This window comes from Colossoma macropomum, unplaced genomic scaffold, assembly GCF_904425465.1.
Source record: "Colossoma macropomum unplaced genomic scaffold, Colossoma_macropomum, whole genome shotgun sequence".
NCBI classification, from domain to species: Eukaryota; Metazoa; Chordata; class Actinopteri; order Characiformes; family Serrasalmidae; genus Colossoma; species Colossoma macropomum.
In genome coordinates, this window is record NW_023494803.1 from 39,529,858 (window position 1) to 39,550,496 (window position 20,639).

The following is a 20,639-nucleotide window of genomic DNA, read 5'->3' on the forward strand; positions in this document are numbered from 1 at the left end:
TCACGTTGAATGTGGAATGTATAATGATGGACATTATAAAAACAGGGTTAATACTATAAGATTCACACACGGGTAGTGGGTGACTAGTATCTGTCTATAATAAATATAGCTGCTACCACTTTAACCTGACAATATACAGTCAGAATTAATAAAAGTCAAACAATAATAACTTAACTGGTAGTATAACCCACTTACTTTGAAATAGTAATGACCCCTTTAAGCGTTTGCTATGGATTCGTATGATTTGAAGCATAATAAGGACTAACAGCGCCTCTCAGTGGCAGAACCTGAGAACTTCAACTTTTAAGTGACGTGCCTTAATTTTCAAAAAGAGTGCGAATTCATGCAGTAACATTATGTGGTTAAACAAAACAATGCATCCGTTCTTTCGTCTGATTAGGATGTGTCGTCAAAACAAAAATACAGCCAGGACATTTTAGCAAACAATGCTTAAAAAAAAGAAAGAAAAGAGAGAGAAAGAAAAATAAATAAAGGACAGGGCAGAAAGAAAAGAAATAAAGAAAGAAAGGCGAAAGAAATAAAAATCAAGCAGGAAAGAAATGAACGGCTTGACAAATGCGCCCTATAATTAAAAGATATTCCTAAACTACATTTCCCAGCAGCGCAGCGCCCCGCTAACAGTCACGTGCCGCGCCAAACGTTCTAAAGTCATCTAAAGTTATTTTATTTTTCCCGCCCGTATTTACAAGAAGCTCCGCCCTCCTACGCTGACTTTGGACGCCGATTGGTGGCTTGCTTGTGGGCTCGAAGATCTGTCCAATCAAATCGCAGGAGACGAGGACCTACCAGCCAATCCCAGCACAGAAGGGCGGAACTTGTCAGAAAACGGGTGGGGAAAAAAACAACAATGGCCTTCCCGGCCAGCAGACAGCAGTGTGGCGGCTCCCGTTTGTTCAGCTGGGAGTAAACACGGTGCATTTCCAACAGACTCAAACGATCTACATATCATACACGGGAAGAGCTGTGGTGGAGGGATGATGTGAAGATCAGCGAGAAGCATGTAAACGCTTGAACGCCTCTTCAGAAACCAGGAACACTGTGCGGTTCGCTGACACTTCCTGGTACTGTTTTTGGAGGTGAACGTTAGTGTGATTGATCTAGTATTACTGATCCACAAAATAACGGTGCTGGCAATGCTGATCACCTTTTCATTCCTCTCACCAAAGGTAGACTTATTATTAGTTATTATTTCTTGCTTAGTCAATGAATGGAAGTATTGTTTTCTCAACGTATGGATGATTATCCTGATTTACTGTAATGTTCATGCCATATGGTCGATATACTCCAGGCAATATCTTACATATCTTTCAAATATTCTCCATAATTAAATGGTTAAGATGTAAACAGAGTCGTTCAGAGTGGTTTGGTGTGAAACGCTCAGTTCTAGAGAAACTTACAGAGTCAGAACTGTTCACAGTGGTGGTGATAGGAACCAGACGTCCACCTCTAAAAGCTCCCTCACAGAAAGTTACTACATGAAATGATTATAAATACACTGCCCGCTGTCCGAGACACCGTTTTATGATGCACTCTAAAAAATACGGTTCTTTTAGGGTTCATTAGTGAAGAAAATGTTTCTATGTAGAACCAAGAACACTCAAGGCATGATGAAAGGGTTCTTTGCATTGTGAAATGGCTCTTTAGATTGGTGGAGAATATGTTGTAAAGAGTTCTTCTGCTGTAACAAGCTTGATATCATAACAATAGAAGAACTCTTTTTGGTGCTATGTAGAACCTTTTTCAAAAAGGTTCTATATAGAACCATATACAGCGCATTCTCCACCAATCTGAGGAACCAGTTCACGATGCAAAGAACCTTTTAATCATGCAAAGGGTTCTTTGAGTGTTCATGGTTATATATAGAGCCATTTTCTTTACTAATAAACCCTTAAAGAACCACCTTTTTTAAGAGTGTAGTTTTGTAATAAGGTTTTAGCTTAAAATGTCTTTTAATCCATTAATGTTTAATCTGTTCATGGCGGAGGGGTACATGCAGGATGTTGTTAGACAAAGTAGTCCCCCAAAAAAACATTTCCACTATTTTACCTTCGTCAACATCCCATATAAAACTGAGAAGACTCGTGTTGGTTCACTGGTGGTTCTGGATAGTAAATAAAATATATATCTATATTTGTGTTGTAGTCATGGCGACCCCTGGTTCCTATCACCACCACTGTAAAGACATCTGAGTCTCTACAATCAACCATTTCACACTAAACCACTCTGAATGACTCTGTTTACATCTCAAAGACTGACAGAAATTTAGAAAAATTGGTGGAGTTCCTCTTTAATTTCTAGTCTTCATTTTAGCCAGTCCTCTCTCTAATCCACATTATATGCTATTATATAGTAACTAGACTTTAACTAGACTATATGTTGATCCTGCACTGCAGCTTGAGGTCTGTAGGCCTCCATGGCCCCCATATTTGAGTCTGTAAGTTGGTCAGAGTATTATGAGCCGTTCAGCTATCCCACAGTTTTCTATAAGCTGTGGTAATATCTGATACTGGCATGTGTAACGTATGTGGGCCTACTTCAGATTTATCTGGCTGCCGCAGAGAAGTGGGTCATCAAGTTAATGATAAGCGCAGGCAAGATAAACTGTGCAATTTGTGGAATAACGGGATTCCACAGACACAACCAGCCAAGTTCTGTTTAACCAGTAAATAAAATCTTTACTTATTTAGCAACTTTTGCACAAGTATTTGTCATTTTGTGTCATTACAGATTGACACACAGTTCAGGCGAGTATCCAGAAAAGAGGACAAGAACAAAAACAAGTGTTTTCAAAATTATATTTGTCATTACTTTAACAACATTTAAATTACCCAGCCATTAAAGCACATAACACCAGTGACATATAGACGTTATGAGCTGCCTTATAAAGAAAATTATTAATAAATTAATGAAATATAGTGGGCAAGTGTGACTCGCCTTCTCACGCCTTGAGATGCTTCCTCTCTGATGAGCCTCGACCCAAAGAAGCAGTTTAATAGAGCTGAAAATACTGTGTTAAAATGTAATATAAGAGTCCTGATAACACCAGTGACCAAAATCTCTGTGACAAATGATTTTTTAAAATAAAATACATATTTTTTAAATGTAGTATAACGTTAATGATATAAAAAGTAAACGTGAATCTGTTTTATATAAATTCCGTAACCCTCTAAAAATATTGTTTTATATTAAAAATGGTTTCTCAAATGATGAATATTGGTTTGGTGATGAGCTGTTTTACAGATGCAGAGTGACTATGAAGCAGGGTAAAAAGAAAAATCTGAGAAAAGTATTATTTAATCTTAGGTCGACTGTGTAAATGTACATACTGACTTTTGGAGCTGTGTCTGATATTTTAAGCATCTTTTTAAGCCCTGCAACCTCTGTGACGTGGTTTCCACAGCCAGTGTTAGCTACACTGCAGAAAATGGTGTCTTGTCAAGTGTAATGATCTTAAATCTAGTCGATATGTCTAATATTTTCCATTTTGAGATGGTTGTGCATTTATTATAAGATTATTTAGCTTATTTCTACACATTATTTACTTGTTTTAGGTCATTTTATTAGGTAAAATTATCTCACTATACTGGCAGATAATTTTCCTGGTTTCAAGCACATTTCTTAAAACAAGCAACATTATCTGCCACTATAGTGAGATAATCTTACCTAAAATATTGCTTAAAACAAGTAAAATATGTCTTGAAATGACGTAAATAATCTTAAATTAAGCTTTCAACAATCTCAGCCTGAGGAATATTAGATTTATTGACTATTTTTAAGATCATTTTTCTTGACAAGATACCATTTTTTGCAGTGTAGCTACTAAGTCATAGCTACACTCTTAAAAATGGTTCTTAAAGGGTTCTTTACTAAAGGCGATAGTTCTATTTAGAACCATGACTTATATAGAATCATTTCATGCTTTAATGGTTCTTTGCATGGTGAAATGGTTCTTCAGATTGATGCAAAATGGTTGTATATAGAACCATTTTAAAAACGGTTCTGTATAGCACCAAAAAGGGTTCTTCTACTGTTTTAAGGCTTGCATCATAACAATAGCAGAACCCTTTTTGGTGCTCCATAGAACCATCTACAGCACATTCTCCATGAGTCTGAAGAACCATTTCACAATACAAAGAACCCTTTAATCATGCAAAGAGTTCTTTGAGTGTTCATGGGTCGATATAGAACCATTTTCTTTACTAAAGAACTCTTGAAGAACCATCTTTTTTAGGAGTGTAGGAAGCAGGATAGCCAATTTGGCCACTTCAGGCTTGTATTTACTAGTTGCAGATAAGGAACAAGAAAAGACGAGTAAATCACTGATCACAGTTATTGATAACAATTGATCATTAGGTACAATCTAACACACCAGGCACAAGCTAACATGCTGTGATACGTTGTATTGATACATCTCTAATAGTTACAGATGCATAATGCATAACAACGTACAGTTATTTGCAAAAGTTTGAACGCCCTCGGTCAAAAATTACACAAGTTAAAACATCGTCTGCAAGGAACGTCTTTCTGCAAATTTTAGTGCACGATTTCTGTTTATTTGCTGAGTTTAACATATTGGACAAAAATAAAACGTAACATAACTTTTATGTTGTATTTTTCCCCAAAATGTTCACTAAACAAAACAATAATTGTGCATTAAAATGTGCAGGAGTGTGTTCTCTGTAGAGGGTGTGTTAACTTGTGTCGACGAGGTGGCTGAGAGGTTAGTTCTAGGGGCAGTCGTGGGCTGGTGGTCAGGGAACCAGCCTTGTGACCGGAAGGTCGCCGGTTCAATCCCCTGAGCCAACAGTACGTGACTGAAGTGCCCTTGAGCAAGACACCTAACCCCCAACTGCTCCCTGGGCGCCGTGGATAGGGCTGCCCACCACTCCGGGCAAGTGTGCCCACTGCCCCCTAGTGTGTGTGTTCACTAGTGTGTATGTGGTGTTTCACTGCACGGATGGGTTAAATGCGTCATTTAAGTAACTTAACTTATTTTCACTTTTCACAAAAAATCAACAAAGCATGTAATTTCTCCAAACTTTTGCATACGACTATATATACAATGGACTAACTTCAATGTATTCTCTTGTTTTGACAGTAGAAAAGAACAACATGATACAGAAACGACTTCAACACAACACAGGCAGAATAAGCACGAGGCGAATCTCGGAGCTGCTCACTCTGGAATGGACCAGTTTCCAGAAGAATGGCGCGGTTTAGGCGGAAATACTGCGTCACCGTAACTGCGCTGGCCCTTCTCATCTTCGTAATAACTGTCATTCTGAAAACCCTGACCCCAGACGCCAACAGCTCAGTGGACGCCTTTGGATTTGGAGTCTTTGCTCACCAAGGACAGGGAGAAAACCATATTCAGGAAAATAGTGATGTGGAGATTCTCACCAGAGCAGCAGTCGCACCAAACGCTATGACCCAGAAAGCTCCAGAGGAAAAGGAACTGAGCATCGTCAGTGGCGCTCGAGATTTCCCTCCCCCGAACTACAACATACACGCTTTCTATTACACGTGGTATGGAAACCCTCAGTTTGATGGCAGGTACATTCACTGGAATCACCCTCTCCTGCCACACTGGGACCCTAAAGTGGCCGAAGGCTACCCGAAAGGAAGACACCAGCCTCCAGATGACATTGGAGCCAACTTCTACCCAGCACTGGGTGCATACAGCTCTAGGGACCCCTCTGTTGTAGAGGCTCATATGCAGCAGCTGCGAACAGCAGCTATAGGTAAGACGTCAAATGCTTATGTTTACGCTGTTCTAACAGTTTATTAAAGGGCACTTATTGAGGAAAACTGGGTTTTTTGAAATAAAAAGAGTTTAATGAAGTATGTAAACACTGCTAAACTTTTAAAATGTACCATTCACTCGCCAGACCATATATAAAATATATAAGCTACAAAAAACAGTCCATTTCAAATGCACTATTTTTGTGATGTCACAAGGTATTTACATATATCCACCTATTCAGCGTCAGCAGTTTAGCTCCGTCCACTCGCGTTCAAATTCAAAGGAGTGTATCAGCTCAGATTTCTTTTTGAATCAGGCACAATACAGGGCAGACAATCATAACAGAGCTCATTTACGTATATCAGTCTTAAAGGCACAGTAATAAAACAGCCTGTTTAAATCTAATGGATATGGCATGGTAGGAAAATGGTCATGTAAAAATGAATGTAATAAAATGACTGTTTTAAATGGTTTTTGGTGCATAAACCCACATGAACATTGCAGATATATTTCAGGGGGGAAAAAAAAAATACAAAAAAAAATTAGGATATGGGCCCTTTAACTACTTCTGCCTTGTAACCACACTTATCGGCCATTTTATCAGAAACACCTACCATATACAGTGGCACCAAAAACTATCTGGACTCTTTAATAAAGTGAGATCATCCAGTAGTGGAACACAAAATTCATAATATGATGTTTCCTGCTTCTACGACGTACGAGGTTTTGTTCTGACAGCAGCGAATGCCAACATTCAAAGTTCATTCACCAACTTAACAAGAAATGGTTTCAGATGCAGTGCCAAGTCAGTCCTTTTTATTTTGTTGTTTTTTGTTTACTGTAGTTTTTTTTTATTTGTGGCTGCCTGTTTTAGGATAAAATCTGTCTATATTTGATTCACAACTCCATATAGAAAATACTCATTTATACACACATATACGCTTCCTTATCAGAACATCACCAACTGATTAACTACATTCGTAAATACCTTTAACACCACCTGGAAAGATTACAACTTAGATTTTCAGTCTGGCATAGAACAATGGAGAATATTCAAAACGACACACAAAACAGCAGCCAGTTGAGAGTAAAATGGACGAGCTTGTCCAGAAGATGGGCTAACATGCCGGTTTCTCAGTATTCTGGTTTTCAGCCAAATATTTTTTAATGCCACCTGAGCCAAAAGGGTTAAATTGGTCATTTTGTGTACATAAAGTAAAACGCCTGAAACCATCATAAACTTCTCTCTACATAGGAATGCAGCTGAATTCCACGGCACATCTGCTATAACGACAGATAACACCTGTTTTATTTTTAATATGTAAAGCATGTGGGCTTGGCTTAGAAAGTCACCTGTTTGCTGAAACAGAGTACATCTAGCAGTCTCAAGTGTCTCCAGCGGGGCGGGGCGGGTGGGGGTAGGGTGCTTAGCATGCATGACACTTCTACTTTTGTGTATTATTTAGTATGTGATTTTCATTAAAGATTTTCAGTAGATCAGTTAATGTTAAAAACACATTTTTGTCTGTAGTCTGACAATATTTACATTTTTTTCAATGTTTTTTTTAAAGATCTTTTTGATTTGATATTTTGTAACTGAATTTGGATCGTGATAATTCTGCAGACAATAATCGTTCGTCTAAATTTACATTATCGTTCAAATGTGTCAAAACATTCCTAGTATCCAGTTCCTGTATCTAACATGGCCAACAGTAACAACAGCTGAGTAATTGTATACAAACAAAATGCATCTGTATGGTAGGCGTTTCTGATATAATGGCCAGTAAGTGTAGGTACAGTAATAAACTGGCACCTCAGTGTAAATACATTATGTAAACATTGCCCTGTATCTAATTCCTGTTTTGTAATTTGTATGTATGCTTTTGTGTCTATGTTTGCTGTAATATGATACCCCCTTCTGCATGTCCAGGTGTTCTCGCAGTGTCTTGGTATCCGCCCGGCATGAAGGACGATAATGGCGAATCGACCGATGACATTGTGCCTTTGATTCTGGAAGTCGCTGATAAGTACAAAGTGAAGGTATGAGTGTTGAGATGGAAGGAGGCACTGTTGTACACTTTCATTTAACTCCTGTGAGAAGAGATGCTTCACAACTCTTTAATGACTTTGATCTGATCCTGCTGTACAGGTGGCTTTTCATATTGAACCATACAAAGGTCGAGACGACACCAGTATGCTTGAAAATATCAAATATATTGTGGAGAAGTAAGTATTGTGGTGCATAATCATACACTTGCTTTGTAGGCCTGCACCCGCAACACAATTAGACTGAAATACACTTGCTTCATTACTTTACGTCTTTATTTGTAACTTAAATGCAGTTGAATAAGGTCTATAGCATCTTTCCTTCACTCTTAAAGGGACAGTCTATTACATTTCCTCAAAATTCATAATTATTTGGCTTTTTTGTGTGAAATACATCCTTCGAAAGTCTAATATGATACAAAATTTCCCTCCCATAAGATACCCACATGGCGATAAAGAAGCTGCTGTATCCATCTCATTGTAAAAAATGATAAATAACAGAATGTATGCAACTTAATAACTCACCTGGGACTGTTTTACTGCACTGTGCTCGTGTTAATGTTAATTTATATTATTTACATAATTGCTTTCCACATAGGTGGAGAAACATGGGTAACTAAAGCTAATACTAATGCTAGATCTCAAACTAATACTTGTTATCAAACTGATTCTTAAAAAAATCTTTACAGTGGGAACCAGGGGTCGTGATGTTGTAACAGTTTCTGCATAATTCAGTCACTGACATGTAAACAGAGTCATTCAGAGTGGTTTGGTGTGAAATGGTTGATTGTGGAGACTCAGATTTCTTTACAGTGGTGTTGATAGGAACCAGGGGTCGCCATGACTACAACACAAATATAGCCAGTTTATGTAAACCACCAGTGAACCTACACATCTCTTCTGAGTTTTATATGTAATGTTGATGATAGTAAAATAGTGATGAATCTGAAAAAAAAAAAGTTTTCTTTGGGAACTGTTTTCCTTACAATGCCCTGCATGGACCCCTCCACCATGAACACTTTTAAGATGTATGTTTTAGAGTAAAACCTTCTCAAAACTATTGAGAATCATATTCATAACCATTTCATGTAATAACATTCTGTGAGGGAGCTTTTAGAGGTGGACGTCTGGTTCCTATCACCACTACAGTGAAGACTTCTGACTCTAAGTTTCTCTAGAACAGAGCGTTTCACACCAAACCACTCTGAACAACTTTATGTTAAATTGTTTACAATGTAATGATTGAATTATGCAGAGATGTTGAAAAATAGGTGGAATTCACCTTTAAAATAATTATTCATGCATGCAGTTATATGACCTGTGGAGGCCTATGAGAGGTCATTTGTGCATATCTTGCTTGAGAAGCAGATATTTAACAGAAAAAAAACAGAATCATTTTTGAAAATTCGGAAACCAGCAAAAATATGTTTTTTGACTAAAAAAAAAGTATTATTGTTAAAATGCTAACTTTTGTGTATTTTTGGTTTCTATGGTAGACTTGACATTAGTATATGTATTTTTGGAGTAAGTGGAGTTTAGTAAGTTTAGTGTAATTTAAGCTTAAGTAGGCCATGACTGTAGAGAAACTGTGAATGTACACACATAATCTTCTTCACAGGTCAACCTTAATTTGCTGCGTCAGTGTCTTTCAGTGAAGTATTATTTGTGTTTTTTCCACATAGGTATGGAGGCCATCCTGCTTTTTTCAGATACAAATCCAGCACTGGGAAGCTCCTTCCGTTGTTCTACATTTACGACTCATATCTGCAAAGTGCAGATATCTGGGCACAGATGCTGAAGACCACTGGCAAGAGTAGCATCAGAAACACGCCATATGATGGCATCTTCGTCGCTCTGCTCGTGGAGGAGAAGCACAAGAGGGAAATACTGGATGCCGGCTTTGATGGCATCTACACCTACTTTGCGACCAACGGCTTCTCCTACGGCTCCTCTCACCGTAACTGGAAGTCCATTAGGGACTTCTGTAAAGGCAACAACTTGATATTCATACCTAGCGTAGGTCCAGGCTACATTGACACTAGCATCCGGCCTTGGAACTTCCAGAACACGCGGAACCGCATCAATGGGAAGTATTACGAGACTTCTCTAAATGCAGCCTTAGCGACGAGGCCACAGATCATCTCTGTTACTTCGTTTAATGAATGGCATGAGGGCACTCAGATTGAGACTGCCATCCCTAAAACAGGAGGCCAGACTGCTTACCTGGACTACCTGCCCCACAAACCTTCTGTATATTTAGAGATCACACGCAGGTGGGCAATGAAATTCAGAGAGGATCAGGAGGGAGAGGATTTATAGAGTGACTGTATAAATTATGTTAACAGCTGTAATAAATAAACAAAAACTTCTTACATGGTCAGAGAATGTAAGATTGATACATGCTGCTGTGTTGATCACTGCAACATAGTCATAAGAACCTGATCAGTAAAGCTCAACAAGATTAATCTGATTTCAAAGCGCCATATTTTTACAACCGTGAGGCGCCAACAGGAACCAATCACATACCGATTGTAAGAGGGGGTCATAGAGTTTCTGACTGTCACCAGAAGATGGCTCCCTTTAGTCTGAGAGGAGATGAGACCCCAGAGCAGAAAGCGTTCTGCGTTCTCCACTTCAATAAGAGTGAATCCGTCATAATTGTGCAGCGTGATTTTCGTGGGCAGTGAAGCTCCAACAGCTCAGAGCGTTCGACGTTGGTTCCACAACACTGGATGATCTCCGAAATTGCACTGAAAGCCGTGAGTGCAGCGACACCCGACATGCTCAATCCAGTATGGGATGAATGTGACGATGGCGTTGATGTTGTCCGTACAGCTGGAGGAGGTTCATACTGAGCACTTATAAAATTACATAATAAACTTTATGCTCATTTAAACCATTTACAGTTTACTGCATTGATCTGTAATGATTTACAATGAAATAAATCATTTTGAAGTCGGATGAATCTTTTTGAATCACTCTAAATATATGTGCATATATATGTGTGTGTGTGTGTGTGAACATGCACAATTATTGTTTATTTGCTGAATTGAACATATTGGAAAAAAACGAAACATGAAATGTAGCCTGTGCAAAAGTATTGGCACATTTTATATTTTTACAATATGTTAAATAGAGCAAAAAAAGAAAAAGAAGTGGTGCAATAAAATTGCAGAAAAATGCATATTTAAGTGTGTTCTCTGTAGAGGATGTGTTAACTTATTTTCTTTTGGAAAATGCGACAAAACGCAGTTTTAATGGGTTTGATTTGATATACAAATACACATACTGTATATATACATACACAGTACCGTGCAAAGGTGTTAGGCACTTGAGGCACTTTGTACTACAAAAAATAGTACAAAAACTATTGACTATTTTGATTGTCATTGTTTTCGTTTAACCATTTCCACACCTCCTACAAGCATTATTTGTAGTTATCATCCAGTACCTGGTTTGACTAATCAGTTCTTCATTATGTTAAATCAGGTGTGCTGCTGATAGAATTCAACAAATATGTATCGCTGCTGTCGGAACAAAACCTTGTATCTCCAAAATGGTAACTTTACAGGAGAAGGAAAAAACATACGTCAATGGAACCAGATTTTTTTACAAGCAATTTTGGGTCATTTCTTTTGGTCAGTTCATCATGAAATTTACACACAATATAAAGGGCAACAGGTATTTTCAAATTATGTTAAAAACTGAAAAAACGACAAAAATGGAGATACAAGGTTTTGTTGCGACAGCAGCGATATGATGGCTGAGTGCATTGAGGAGACATCAGGAACCAATCTTTGTTCTTATAATTAGTTTACAAGATATCAGCTACTTTTTAGAAAAACAAGAAATTCTTTTTACTTTTTTACTGCATTCATTGTGAACAATATGCTGAGGTGCCTTTTACAGAGTACAGTGTGTCTGTGTTAATGGGCTTCCAAAAAGAGTTTTTCAGAGGTTTTAAAAACTCCGGTGAGTTCCTGAAGTAAGATATGGATATAGAAAAATTACTTTGTTTACGTTTACATAGAACATACACGCTTAGCAATACGGGTTCTGTATAGTACCACAATATGAACAACTTGTAATAATAGTGGAACCCTTGTTAGTCCTAGAGAGAGCCATTTTAAAAAGGCTGTTTATAGAACATATCGCTGCTTTTGGAAGAGAACCATGTATGTCCAAAATGGTGACTTTACAGGAGAAGGAAAAAACCTACTTTACTTTTAATGGAAGTCAATGGAACCAGACTTTTTTCCAAGTCATTTTGGGCCGTTTATTTTGGTCCATTCATCATGAAGTTTACACATAATGTAAAGGGTAACAGGCATTTTCAAATTATGTCAAAAACAAAAAACAACAAAAATGGAGATATGAGGTTTTCTTCCGACAGCAGTGAAATAACAGCTTTTCCAGCATAAAGAAGAGATGTTTAATGATGCAAAGAACCAGGTGTGCATTCAAATGGTTCTTTGAGTGTTCACGATTCCTCGATATCCACAATATATAACCATTGCCTTTATTAAAGAACTCTTGTAAAAAACATTTTTAGGGTGCATCCACTTTCAGACTGAACCTGATTTTCTATGCATGCATAAAAGTGTTTTAAGGACATCCTCAGGTTATCGTATGAATTATTAATGAGTGTTTGATATTTGCTAAAAACTTTCAGTATAGAATGAAAATTTGCTTGTTAGCTTTATATCGAGTATTCTGGCCGTACCTGTGTTCTCCTGCCTGAGAGGTATGAAGGAGGGAAGCAGTGATGTATGGAAACAAGTCACTAACACTCAGACCACTGTGGAGCAGTAAAGAGATTAATCCAGGTGAGTTTTAAGATAGCATGCATTCTGTTCTTTACTGGACGGAAATATTAGCACTGTTGGACAACACTGTGTCACTCTACTGGCTGTATATAGAGGAGGTCACTGAGACAGCAAAATCAAAGAGTAATTGTACTTGGTTAATATTATTAAGGGTTATTTTAAAAAAATGCTTTTATTCAATTATGTTTCCAAGAGTAAAAAAAAATACTTTTTACTCTTTCTGTTCTCATTTAGGCCTTTAATGTACTTGTGACATCTCAAATTCTTCTCTTTTACCTTATGGCCAATCAGTTCTATTTATTTATTTATTTATTCATTTAAAACATCTGGTCAAATTTACATCACACTAAAATGAAATTTGAGGCCGAGTCAGTACTTCTCGTTTGCTGCATCACACGACCAAACAAAGAAGACATATTGACAATATTATGTGTTTAAATGTTTACTTATACCTTTACATACTTAACTAAGTTTAAATATAGACACGTTTTGACTTCTAGTAGCATATTTGTGGTTCTAAACTTCCACTTTGAATCATTAATATTTCTCTACTTACCTGTCTCTGTCTATAGACTGATAAATCAATGTGACAATCAGTTATTAATCTCAGTGTTACTGAGCTCTGCTAAAGCCTGAGCAGACTGATAAATCAATGTGATCAGTTATTAATCTCAGTGTTACTGAGCTCTGCTAAAGCCTGAGTAGACTGATAAATCAATGTGATCAGTTATTAATCTCAGTGTTACTGAGCTCTGCTAAAGCCTGAGTAGACTGATAAATCAATGTGATCAGTTATTAATCTCAGTGTTACTGAGCTCTGCTAAAGCCTGAGTAGACTGATAAATCAATGTGATCAGTTATTAATCTCAGTGTTACTGAGCTCTGCTAAAGCCTGAGTAGACTGATAAATCAATGTGATCGGTTATTAATCTCAGTGTTACTGAGCTCTGCTAAAGCCTGAGTAGACTGATAAATCAATGTGATCGGTTATTAATCTCAGTGTTACTGAGCTCTGCTAAAGCCTGAGTAGACTGATAAATCAATGTGATCGGTTATTAATCTCAGTGTTACTGAGCTCTGCTAAAGCCTGAGTAGACTGATAAATCAATGTGATCGGTTATTAATCTCAGTGTCACTGAGCTCTGCTAAAGTCTGAGTAGACTGATAAATCAATGTGATCAGTTATTAATCTCAGTGTCACTGAGCTCTGCTAAAGCCTGAGTAGACTGATAAATCAATGTGATCGGTTATTAATCTCAGTGTCACTGAGCTCTGCTAAAGTCTGAGTAGACTGATAAATCAATGTGATAATCAGTTATTAATCTCAGCTTTACTGAGCTCTGCTAAAGCCTGAGTAGACTGATAAATCAATGTGATCAGTTATTAATCTCAGTGTTACTGAGCTCTGCTAAAGCCTGAGTAGACTGATAAATCAATGTGATAATCAGTTATTTATCTCAGTGTTACTGAGCTCTGCTAAAGCCTGAGTAGACTGATAAATCAATGTGATCAGTTATTAATCTCAGTGTCACTGAGCTCTGCTAAAGCCTGAGTAGACTGATAAATCAATGTGATCGGTTATTAATCTCAGTGTTACTGAGCTCTGCTAAAGCCTGAGTAGACTGATAAATCAATGTGATCAGTTATTAATCTCAGTGTCACTGAGCTCTGCTAAAGCCTGAGTAGACTGATAAATCAATGTGATTAGTTATTAATCTCAGTGTCACTGAGCTCTGCTAAAGCCTGAGTAGACTGATAAATCAATGTGATAATCAGTTATTAATCTCAGTGTTACTGAGCTCTGCTAAAGCCTGAGTAGACTGATAAATCAATGTGATCAGTTATTAATCTCAGTGTTACTGAGCTCTGCTAAAGCCTGAGTAGACTGATAAATCAATGTGATCAGTTATTAGTATCAGTGTTACTGAGCTCTGCTAAAGCCTGAGTAGACTGATAAATCAATGTGATCAGTTATTAATCTCAGTGTTACTGAGCTCTGCTAAAGCCTGAGTAGACTGATAAATCAATGTGATGATCAGTTATTAATCTCAGCATTGCTGAGTTGGTCAAACTAATGATCTCAGTAGTGTCAGTGTTTGTGAATGAGAAGTTAAGCATCTGGACTGGACTCCTGCCTGAGTGATTGTGGGAGCAGCAGTGGACTGAAGGAGGCAGTAAGAGGAAAAAAAGCCTTTCAGTTTGCATTTTCAGAAATTAATTAAAATGATAATAACATTTTTCACCAAACATATTCCAAGAAACAGAATAATTACATGAAGAAAACAACAAATAACAGCAAGAAACAAGATAAATTAAAAAAAAAAAAGATTTTCATTGTACCTTTCCAAGATTTATTGTAAAGGTATTCTAAATATATTACTTATTATGTATTGTAATGGAATACATTACTGAATACTTTCATATTATCAAAGTATTATATATATATCAGAATCTGAATGAAAGAATAAAACCATCGTCCCTGTAAATGTATTAAAATCAGAATTACAATCATAAATCTGTTTTTCTTGCTTCAAAATGTGTCATTTAATGCCCTGTAGACCACCAGATTTCCTGTGACAAAGGCCAATGAACAAATAGTGCTTAATTAATTCAAATGCAATATTTTAATCAAAGGTCGTGGGTAATAAAAGATCCATTGGCAGAGTGGACATTATCATAATGTGCTTGCTTTTCTCCCTTTCCAGCAGACGGAAAGAGGACCGGAATATGCTGTTTAAAAAAATGTGGCTTAAAAAATGTACATAATTTAGCCTACACAGCTTAATATTTATCATCGTGCGCGTTTGTATGTCGGTCAGCTCGTCGCATTTAGGTACATTCATCCGAATCTAGCCATGCATCAAATATTATTCCCAGGGTTGCACTGCTTCATTGGAGTGCACGCTTCACAGAGCCGCATTGGAAGGTTGGCGTTCTGTTTTTTTTTATCCCACCCGTATTTCGGAAAACCCCCGCTACGATTGGCGGACAGATTGCTAGTATGAATTCACCAGCCAATCGTAGCGCGGGAGGCGCGATGGCGGTAGCCAATCGCAGCGTAGGAGAGGCGGGACGTGGCGGAATACGGGTAGGGAAAGAAATGATAACGATAACGGTAAACAGAAAGGTAACTGGCAGTGTGGGCAGGCAGTGATTCCAAATCGTGTAACGTCCACTGTCGACGTATTTTTATTTAGATTATGACCCGATAACGCCGATATTTGTGGGATTTATCGCTGTCGGCTGGGGGACGTGGTTATATCGAGCTGAAGAACCCGACATGGGTTAGAGTATCGCCGAGACCAGGCTAGCTGTGTCAGATATTAGCCCAACGGTCATAACCGCCACTGAGGATTTTTCCAGATGTGTGATGGCGGGAATCTACGATGAAGGCGAAAAGCGATAGCATGATGCTAATTTCCCTCATATAAAGGAATGGTGAGTGAACTGGTTCCTCTTTTCTTCCCCTCCCTTTTTTAAAGCTGGGGGTTGCTAACCTACCTGGTGAGACCCGTGCGAAAGGACGAGGCTGAAGTTGGCTTAATTTTCCCGTTCCACCTTAAACGGTGCAGCAGTTACATTCACCAGCGTCTCTTTCGAATGTTCCCGTTCCACCTTAAATGGTGCAGCAGTTAACGTTACATTCTGGTGCCTCGGGATGTAACTGCTGCACCATTTAAGGTGGAACGGTAAATTCGAACATGATGCTGGCGAATGTAAACCGAGGCGCCAGAATAGAACGTTAACTGCCGCACCATTTAAGGTGGAACGGGAAAATTCGAACAAGAAAAGGGAGAAAATCCAGCTTGTAACGTGGCTGTGATTCGGTGCTGACAGAAAGCCTGGCTCACTCACAGCGTGCAGCTAATTTCTGCACATTTCTGAGATTTTCCAGTCGTAAATGAGGGTGAAAAACGTGAACAGACGAGTAGAGACTCACACTTAAGACCTTTTAGGAAGCATATGATACGATTTGGCTCAAAAAATGCCAAGTTATCTTATTATTCTTATTATTTATCCAGTCTGAGCGACAGCAAGTGAATAAAATGACCTTCAGTGCCAGCTCTGAAAATGAATGCTCACCTTGGGTAAAACTGTGCCCTCACAGCAAAGCAGGACTGTAGGCATTATGTCAGTTTGGCCTCATGGTGTGATGAAAAATGCAAATTATAATGAACTGCATGGGATTTTGCATCCATGGTCTCCTTTTCTTGCCTTTCTTTCTCACCCTCCTCCTAAACACGTGAGTCTCTCCAGCCTACTACCACCCTGCATGCCCTAAATACATCACAATATATTCTAAATGAAATGGCTGTGCTTTTTAAAGCAGTCAAACGCCAACATACTGCTGCTGTCTTCTCTCTAATGTCTTCATAGCACCGCATGCATCGCGCACAGCGACTCGTAGTCCTAATATTGTGACCTGTAAGCCATCTGAACTGAAAAGAAGTGTAGAAGTAGCAGACTTTTATATAAGCCCACATCGTTATTTTTCCAAAGGAAATTGCCCTGGATCAGATGATGCTTGCATCTAATGCTGCGTTTAGCACATTTCAGTGACAGACTAAAACCATTTTTTGGTCTGATGAGACGTATGAAGCCTCTATGTCTCTGTTATGTACAGCCATAAGCAAAATGCAGTGATTTTGTGCCACAGATTAAGGGGATTTGGAGTGAACTGCATTGATAAGCCTTTTAAACAGCTGTCACATTTTGTCAACGCATGCATTTATGCCAGATAAAAGCCACTAAAGTGATACATCGGTGATCTCGGCTGCAGATACCAGTGCAGGAAATGAAAAGGCGGAAACTGCTACATTAGAAAGATACAACACGCCACTGGCAGCAGCTTTAGTTGCTGACCTTTGCTGCGTACTATTGAACTTTGAGGATATTCCTGACTGTACGCAACGCAGAACTGCGACAGGATGGAGGGAAAAATGAGCAGCGTCTTATTCTCCGTGGTCTTGTGTGTTGTTGTTTGGGTACGTCTTCATGCAATATGCATCTCTGCAAGTCCTGCAGTAGGGCTCGTCGTAATCCTCTCCTGAAGATGGCAGTATTCCCATGCACTGCACAAAAAAGACTCACTCAAGAGCATAATTTGAAATCTCTTCCATTATTATCTAGGACAATTTTATAAGTGGACTAATTTATTGTTTCATTCTCTTTTCAGGGAAACATAATGCATTCTATTCAGGTTATGCTGTGGTTTGTATTGCGATGTGGACCAAGAAGAAATGAGATAATTATTGTTTCATCTTTCCTGAAGGGACCCGCACTGAGAAAACCCGCCTTTCCGAGACTGGACCACCTGGAGATTCGAGTCTGTGCAGCTCTTTGTAGCTACATTCTGCTCTTCTACCATTAAAAAGGGCAGAGAATCTGAAACGTAGCACCTGCTTCGCAACATCATTTCCCTACCTGCAACAGCACACCTACCAGGTAAAAATTTAGGATCGGAGGTGTGTAGAGTAAAAGTATTGTTACTTTGGTGAAATAGCATCCCAAGAAAAAGTAGAAGTTTCTTGACAAAAACATAACATGAATAACAGTACAAATGTATGAGGTGCTGAGAGTCATACAGAGTTGCAGTGGAACTTCTTAGTACATCCACCAACTATCAGTATAGAAACCAGGGTTTTTTAAGCACAGCTCTTGTTTTTTAATGCATTTTTGGTCTAAAATAAAATGACAAACCTCAAAAGTCAGCATTGTGACAAGTTGCAAAGCAATGCAAATGCTCTCACCACCATGACAGAATGAAATAAAACTCACAAAAAAATTAAGAACTAAATTTGAATGAAAAAATGTAACTGTAATGTGAAGGTAAAATGTAACATGAAAAGTAGATTTCTTTTTCTAACAAATATAGTAAAAGTGTCATTTGAAAATGCTCAGAGACATACAAACGCATCAAATTTTGCTTGATTAAATCGCTGTTGTCGGAAGAAAACCTCTAACCTTTAACTTTACAGGAGAAGGAAAAAACATGCTTTATTTTTAATGTAAGTCAGTGGAACCAGACTTTTTTCCAAGTCATTTTGGGTCATTTCTTTCGGTCCATTCATCATGAAATTTACATATAATGTAAAGGACAACAGACACTTTCAAATTATGTCAATAACTGAAAAATGACAAAAATGGAGATACGAGGTTTCCTTCCAACAGCAGCGAAATGTATTTACTACCCACCATGTCATCCAGCGATTCGGCTAAATGTGTGTGCATGTTTGAACACGCATTTTATATAGACTGCATCCCTTTTCACCTTGTTACTCCTCATAGTAATTTCTAGTAATGCTCTTTCTTCTTTGGTGTAATTCTTTTAAAGGCCAGAGTATGCCATCTGCACAAACCCACAGAATCCTACGACCCCTTCTGCTTGGTACCTTCTTACTGGGCTGTTTTGTGACTTTGTTTTTGATGTACCTCAAACCGTCCACTAGCTGGTTGTCGGGGCCTGTTGAATCAGAAACCTCCACTGCCCGAGTGAAGAGCCTGCTGTCCAACAGAAGCGAACAGGACCAGACCACGGTGCTTGTTTGGCTTTGGCCGTTTGGAGAAACGTACGACCTGAATGTCTGCAGCGCGCTGTTCAACATCGACGGCTGCTTCATTACCGCCGACCGGAACCTTTACAACAAGTCCGATGCCGTCGTTATCCATCACAGGGACATCAGCACCGACCTGTCCAACATGCCACCGGCTTATCGGCCCCCACTTCAGAAATGGATTTGGATGAACCTCGAGTCACCGTCACACTCGTCTCAGTTACCCGGGATTGAAAACTTGTTCAATCTGACTCTGAATTATCGGCAGGATGCTGATATCGAAGTGCCTTACGGAGCGATCGTCGCGGCCCGAAGAGAGGAACACTTTGTGCCCCCGAGCAAGAATAAGTTGATCTGCTGGATCGTGAGCAATTGGAACCCAGATCACGTTAGAGTGAAGTACTACAACGAACTGTACAAACACATTGAGATTCATGCGTACGGTCAAGCTTTCGGTGAGTACATATCTGACCAGGACTACTTCCCCACTATCGCCAGCTGTAAGTTCTATCTGGCGTTTGAGAACTCGATTCACAAAGACTACATCACAGAGAAACTCTACAACCCACTCTCTGTCGGCACGGTGCCCATCGTCCTGGGCCCACCGAGGGAGAACTATGAGAATTTCGTGGAGGGCGACGCCATCATCCACGTGGATGACTTCTCCTCCCCGAAAGAGCTGGCCGAGTATCTCCTGTTTCTGGACAAGAACGAGGAGCTCTACCTGAGGTACTTTGACTGGCGCAAACACTTCAAGGTCAAGAAAGCCTATTTCTGGGCCGAGCACACATGCCTTGCTTGCGATTACATCAGACGACACAATGAGTACAAAGCATTTAATAATCTTGACAAATGGTATTGGGGTTAATCCACATGCAGATATCGTCCACAGATATCTGGCGTTCAGCTGAATGAATGGTCGGCACCGAGAGCTCGATTTAACTCTGGAGGGTCTGCCGTAAGCCACATAAATTGCCTGGTTTTATTTTTGTAAAATGTAAATGTTAACTTATTTTGGTAGTCTTAGTTTACACCATCCTCCATATTTATTAATTTGAATGCAAAGAACATATTTTATTATGTGACAACATTTGCTACTGTGTTTTTTTCTTACTGCCTTCTTATTTAACATACGGTTTCATTAGAAATGTCAAATGTGATACAAAACGGCATTCCACGTGCACATGCTGTGTCTGTTATTGGGAGTGACTACACTGCAACAGAGAAAATAATGATGTAATTGTTGACTATGAAATATTTGTGTATTATTTATTTCGTTCTTATGTTGTGTAGATGTTAGTACTTGTCGGTCATCTATGCAGTGTTTACAGAACTGTGTATAGTCCATCTGCTGTATTGTGTCTATTAATTTTGGACAAATCTGCCTTTCGTTTTTTTTTATTTTCCATGTTACTTACTTGCACAGCCCTGTGAACGGCTCACGATTGA

At 38.7% G+C, this 20,639-nt stretch overlaps 2 protein-coding genes across 3 annotated transcripts; both read left to right on the forward strand.

Moving 5' to 3' along the window:
* Nucleotides 1-885: 885 nt before the first annotated feature.
* On the forward strand, nucleotides 886-10,420 carry manea (mannosidase, endo-alpha). Of its 2 annotated transcripts, none has more exons than XM_036593839.1 (5): nucleotides 886-1,187; nucleotides 5,123-5,762; nucleotides 7,695-7,804; nucleotides 7,914-7,990; nucleotides 9,493-10,420. In XM_036593839.1, the coding sequence occupies exons 2-5, from the start codon at nucleotides 5,228-5,230 to the stop codon at nucleotides 10,127-10,129; spliced, it is 1,359 nt and encodes a 452-aa protein (XP_036449732.1). In that variant the 5' UTR covers nucleotides 886-1,187; nucleotides 5,123-5,227; the 3' UTR covers nucleotides 10,130-10,420. The 2 variants fall into 2 exon arrangements, with proteins under 2 accessions (XP_036449732.1, XP_036449731.1); XM_036593838.1 differs by having other exon boundaries at nucleotides 923-1,187; nucleotides 5,120-5,762; nucleotides 9,493-10,406.
* Nucleotides 10,421-15,749: 5,329 nt separating this feature from the next.
* fut9a (fucosyltransferase 9a) lies at nucleotides 15,750-20,581 on the forward strand. The gene is made up of 3 exons (XM_036594023.1): nucleotides 15,750-16,074; nucleotides 17,909-18,081; nucleotides 18,971-20,581. The coding sequence occupies exon 3, from the start codon at nucleotides 18,979-18,981 to the stop codon at nucleotides 20,056-20,058; it is 1,080 nt and encodes a 359-aa protein (XP_036449916.1). The 5' UTR covers nucleotides 15,750-16,074; nucleotides 17,909-18,081; nucleotides 18,971-18,978; the 3' UTR covers nucleotides 20,059-20,581.
* The last annotated feature ends 58 nt before the right edge of the window (nucleotides 20,582-20,639 follow it).